This window comes from Chrysochloris asiatica, unplaced genomic scaffold (genome assembly GCF_000296735.1).
Source record: "Chrysochloris asiatica unplaced genomic scaffold, ChrAsi1.0 scaffold00138, whole genome shotgun sequence".
Lineage (NCBI taxonomy): Eukaryota > Metazoa > Chordata > Mammalia > Afrosoricida > Chrysochloridae > Chrysochloris > Chrysochloris asiatica.
In genome coordinates, this window is record NW_006408656.1 from 8,052,685 (window position 1) to 8,058,094 (window position 5,410).

At 36.2% G+C, this 5,410-nt stretch overlaps 1 protein-coding gene across 1 annotated transcript in view; it reads right to left on the bottom strand.

The window, feature by feature from the left end:
- Positions 1-5,410, bottom strand: part of SPATS2 (spermatogenesis associated, serine-rich 2) — a 93,149-nt gene that overhangs the window by 56,815 nt on the left and 30,924 nt on the right. The window contains exon 2 of the mRNA XM_006870078.1: positions 3,530-3,609. Coding sequence (XP_006870140.1) covers positions 3,530-3,609 — 80 coding nt within the window. The remainder of the gene's footprint in view (positions 1-3,529; positions 3,610-5,410) is intronic.

Here is a 5,410-nt window from a genome sequence, read left to right on the forward strand (position 1 = left end):
AGAGAAATACTTTTAACTGATAGTATACGGAGGGGATTATAATCAATGTAATTAAACAAGTTATATGAATTGTTGAATGTGAAACTGATGATGTGCCCTGTAAACTTTCACTCAATCCACAATAAAAACCTTAAATTAAGATGAGGCTGGAAAGTACTCAAAATAAAACTGGGGAAGCGCTACCTCCTCAAAGTAGAATTAACTGTGATAATGTGTGTGACTAGAGTAAAGCTTTTAGGACTTTCATTTGCTGAAGGAATACAACTCAAAATGAGAAACAGCTAAAATCATCCACTAATAATCAGGATGTGAAACGTACAAGGTATTATTCTAGGAAAATTGGAAGTTGTCAAAAATGAAATGGAATACATAAACATTGATACTGTAGGCATTAGTGTGCTGAAATGGACTGGTATTAGCCATTTTGAATCAGATAATTGTATGGTTTATTATGTCAGTAGTAACAAATTGAAAAGAAATGGCGTCGAATTCATCATCAAAAAGAATATTTCAAGATCCTGAAGTACAATATATTATTTGTGATAGGATAATATCCATATGCCTACAAGAAAGAGCAGTAAAGATCACTATTATTCAAATCTATGCACCAACCACTGAAGCCAGTAATAAAGAAACTGAAGAATTCTAACAACTTCTTCAGTGTGAAATTGATCAAACATGCAAACAAGATGTATTGATAATTACTGGTGATTGGAATAGGAAAGTTGGAAACAAGGAGGAAGGATCAATAGTTGGAAATTATGACCTTGGTGATAGAACTGACATTAGAGATGAACTGACATTAGAGATTACATGATAAAATTTTTCAAGACCAATGACTTATTCATTGCAAATATCTTTTCTAAATAACATAAAAGACAACCATACACATGTGTCTCACTAAATGGAATACACAGGAATCAAACTAACTACATTTGTGGAAAGAGATGGAGGAAAAGCTCCATATCATCAGCCAAAACAAGGCCAGGGGCAAACTGTGGAATAGACAGTCCACAACTGCTCATATGCAAGTTAAGAATGATGTTGAATAAAATTGAAACAAGCCCACATGAGCCAAAATATGATCATAAACATATCTCACCTGAATTTAGAAATCATCTCAAGAGCAAATTTGATGCATTAAACACAAAAAAACCAAAGACCAGAAGAACTGTGGGATGACATTAAGAACATCATACCGGAAGAAAGCAAAAGGTCATTAGGACAAGAAAGAAAAGATCAAAATGAATGTCAGAAGAGACTCTGAAACTTGCTATGTAGCAAAGAGGTGCTAAAGTGAATGGAAGAAATGAGGAGGCAAAATAGCTGAACACAAATTTGCAAAGGGCAGCTCAAGAAGACAGTCAAGAGTTATAATGAAATGTGCAAAGACCTGGAATTACAAAACCAAAAGGAAGATCTCATTCAGCACTTCTCAAGCTGAAAGAACTGACGAAAAAATTCAATTCTCAACTTGAAATAGCAAATGATTCTATGGGCAAAATACTGTATGATACAGAAAGCATCAAAAGAAGATGCTTTTGATACCCATAACAAAAAGAAATGGTGATGTTCAGCCATTTCAAGATATAGTATATGAGAAAAAGCCAATGACTTAAGGAAGATGGCCAAGTTGTACTGAAGGCATTGGCAAAGAACTAACCTCTGGGAATTGATGGGAATACAAACTGAAATCTCTTAACAAGCTAATACACCACTGGAGGCACTCACTCATCTATGCCAAGAAATTCAGAAGACGGTCACCTGGCCAACTGATTGGAAGAGATCCATATTTGTGCCCATTCCAAAAAGAGGTGAATAGAATGTGAAAATAATCTAACAATATTATTAATATTACATACAAGTAAAATTTTGCTAAGGATAATTTAAAACAGCTGCAACAGTACATTGACAGGGAACTGCCTGAGGTTCAAGCTGGAGTCAGACAAGGCTGTGCTGATGTCAGATGGATCTTGGCTAAAAGCAGAGAACATCAGAAAGATATTTACCTGTGCTTTATTGACTATGTATAAAGGCTTTTGACTGTATGGATCATGACAAGCTATGGATACCATTGTGAAGAATGGTTATTCCAGAACACTAAATTGTGCTCATGAGGAACCTGTACATAGACCAAGAGGCAGTCATTCAAACAGAAAAATGGAATACTAAATGGTTTAAAGAAAGATGTACATCAGGACATTATTCAATCTGTATGCTGAGCAAGTAATCCAAGAAATAACATCATGATAAATGGAGAAAAGATAGAAATTGTCAAAGATTTCATTTTGCTTGGATCCGCTATCAACACCCATGGAAGCAGCAGTCAAGAAATCAAACGACGTATTGCATTAGGCAAATCTGCTGCACAAGACCTCCTTAAAGTTCAGAGCAAAGATATTAGAGTCTGAGGACCAAGGTGTGTCTGACCCAAATCATAGTTTTTTCAGTAGCATCATATGCATGTGAAAGTTGAACAATGAATAAGGAAGACCACAGAAGAATTGATGCATTTGAGTTATGATGTTGAAGAATATTAAAATACTATTGACTGCCAGAAGAACAAAGGAATCTGTCTTGGAAGAAGTATAGTCAAAATGCTCCTTAGAAACCAGGATGACAAGACTTCATCTCTCATTACTTTGGAAGCACCAGAGCCTGGAGAAGGGCATCATGCTTGGTAAAGTGGAGGGTCAGTAAGAAAAAGAAACCACAATGAGATGGATTGACACCGTAGCAGCAGCAATGCGCTCAAGAGTAACAACAGTTGTGAGGATGGTACAGGGCTAGGCAGTGTTTCAATCTGCTGTGGACACGGTTGCTATGAGGCAGAACAGACTCAATGGCACCTAACAACAGCATTCCACTCTTAATCCCATGATAACCCTGATATAATGTAAAGGAGTTTCCTAGAGGTGTGGCATACAACACATTTTCTCTCACAAGAAATAAAAGGAGAAACAGGTGAGCTGAGAAGGGGGTACCTATTACCACTAACAAAGAAGAATCCAGAGTGGAGCGTGTCCTTTGGACTTAGGGTCCCTGCACTGTGATTAATGTCTACACATGTGGAAATCTCCAAGGAATGCTGGGGTCTACAGATGCTAAATGGAGACAAGGACCTTTCTCCAGAGCGGACAAAGAGAAAGCCTTTCCCAAGAGCTGGCACTCTGACCCTCCTAAACTCAGAGCAAATAAATTTCTGTTAAAGTCATCCACTTGAGGTATTTCTATTATAGCAGCACTGGATAAGTAAGACAGATAACCTCAAGATAATGTAGAATGAAAAAAAAACATTGTAAGTATGTACACACACACCCTACCCCACTCCCAAAGATATACAAAGAAAATCAAGATGTACTTAAAAAGTCCCCATTCCTCAAAACCTCCATTGTAGTTGCTCTCTGATACATAGTGGCATTCTATTTTGTTCCGAAATTTCACTTTCTTCAAACATTAGTGATGGCCATTGGTTATATTTGCATCTAAAGTCTCTAATGATACTATTATCCATAATAACCAGACTTACCTTCTCTTTCATGTTCTCAAATGTTCCTCCCTGGGCCAGTACAGTATTGGACTGCAAATCAAAAATGAATCCTGATGAATCTGAAAGAGTGTGAAGGGGAAAATATATTCAATACGCTCCAAAACTAACATGTAATCTAATCTAGCCCCAAGACAGAAATAATACCAGCTGCTTTTCTCCAATAAATCACTTAACAACCACTTGTAGTTACTATTTGGTAAATCCTCCTATATAAGTAACTTATAAATACGTATTTTGAACTAAAATGATAAAATCTGCTTTTTATAGAAACTGCCATTTATATAAAACACTAAACACATTAACTATATTAAAATGTCCAGTGGTCGTTGGTATTCTTGTTAAATATCCTACCTTAATAAGTTTTTTTAAAACTGTTACAAGTAAGTTGCTCCCCAAAGTAACATATAGCATTAAAAAATCTGAAAATGTGAGCAAGGTTAAGGAACTTCTGTAATACAACAACACAGAAAAGTGATTTCCATCTATACTGTACTACCCAGTCATTTTCTTAGACTGATCTACATGGACACATTCATATATGCTTATGTCCCCAGTATATGCTTCATGAAACAATATACCTGAGTATATACATTTCTAGCAAAGTATGGAAAAACCTAGGTCAATGTGATTAACTACAAGAAAGATTTAGGCTTTTCTGTACTTACTAAAAAGCCCTGGTGGCCTAGGTGGGTTATGCATTGGGCTGCTAACTACAAGGTCAGCAGTTCAAATCCATCAGCCACTTCAAGGAAGAAAGAGGCAACTTTCTGCTCTCATAAAGATTTACAGCCTCAGAAATCCTATAGAGAGTCACTACGCGTCAGAAGTGACTTAACTGCAGTGGGTATTTTCTGTAAATTTCATCCATTTTTTACATGCATGGAGTTGAACTATGTGACCTGATCTCTAAGATTACTTCAGCATTAACAGTGGACAACTTCCTTTGTTTTAATCCAATAAAATGCAAACCCAGGAAATGATTAAAAGAGTATTTCTCAAAATCTGATGTGTATATGGATTACCCTGTAGAGTAAGGGTAAAATGCAGGTTCTGATTCAGTAGTTTGCCTTGCGATTTTTACTCCCAGGTGCTATGAGAGGAGCTAGGAGTTCTAATTTTAACAAAGCTAGTAAAAGGGGAAATTGTAAGGAAAGGGGAGTAAATAATACAGCATATTCTAAAACGTTTTCCAGTTCTTTTGTTATTACAAATGTATTTTAATTAAAACCTCTTTTACAGTTACATCTTTATTCTGTGTTTTCACCAAATATCTTCTAGTTATTATGTTGCTACTTAACTGTCATTGAATTGGTTCCGATTCATAAAACACTGTAAAGGAGCAGCTGGTGAGTCTGAACCACCGACCTTGTGGTTAACAGTCCAATGCTTATCCCACAGTTCCACACCATAGCTCCTGTTGCTATGTAAGACTCACAATTTTCAAGATAGAATGAAATTTTGATATTAAAAGTAGAAAAAATATGAATACAGTCTATGTCATTTCAAGAGAAACTATTTTTGCCAATTACCAGTAAACCACGTATTAATTTAGATTTAATCTCTGCAATACTGGCAGTTTCTGGACTGTTAGCCAATGAAAAATAAGGTTGAAGTTGCACAAAGTCAGTATTTAAATCTGAGTCTTCTAGATGACCAAGTCATATAAGTAATTCCCAACTATCTTACTTAACTGAAGAGAAATAGTAATATAAAGATGAAAGCTGGAAAAAGACAGCAGAATAGGGAAAAGGGCTATGCAGACTCTGTGTAGCAAGGATACGGGAAACCAGACAAGACAGATTCACAGGACAACACTGGAACTCTGTGCTCCTAAGGAAGGGACAGAAAAGTGGATAGAGT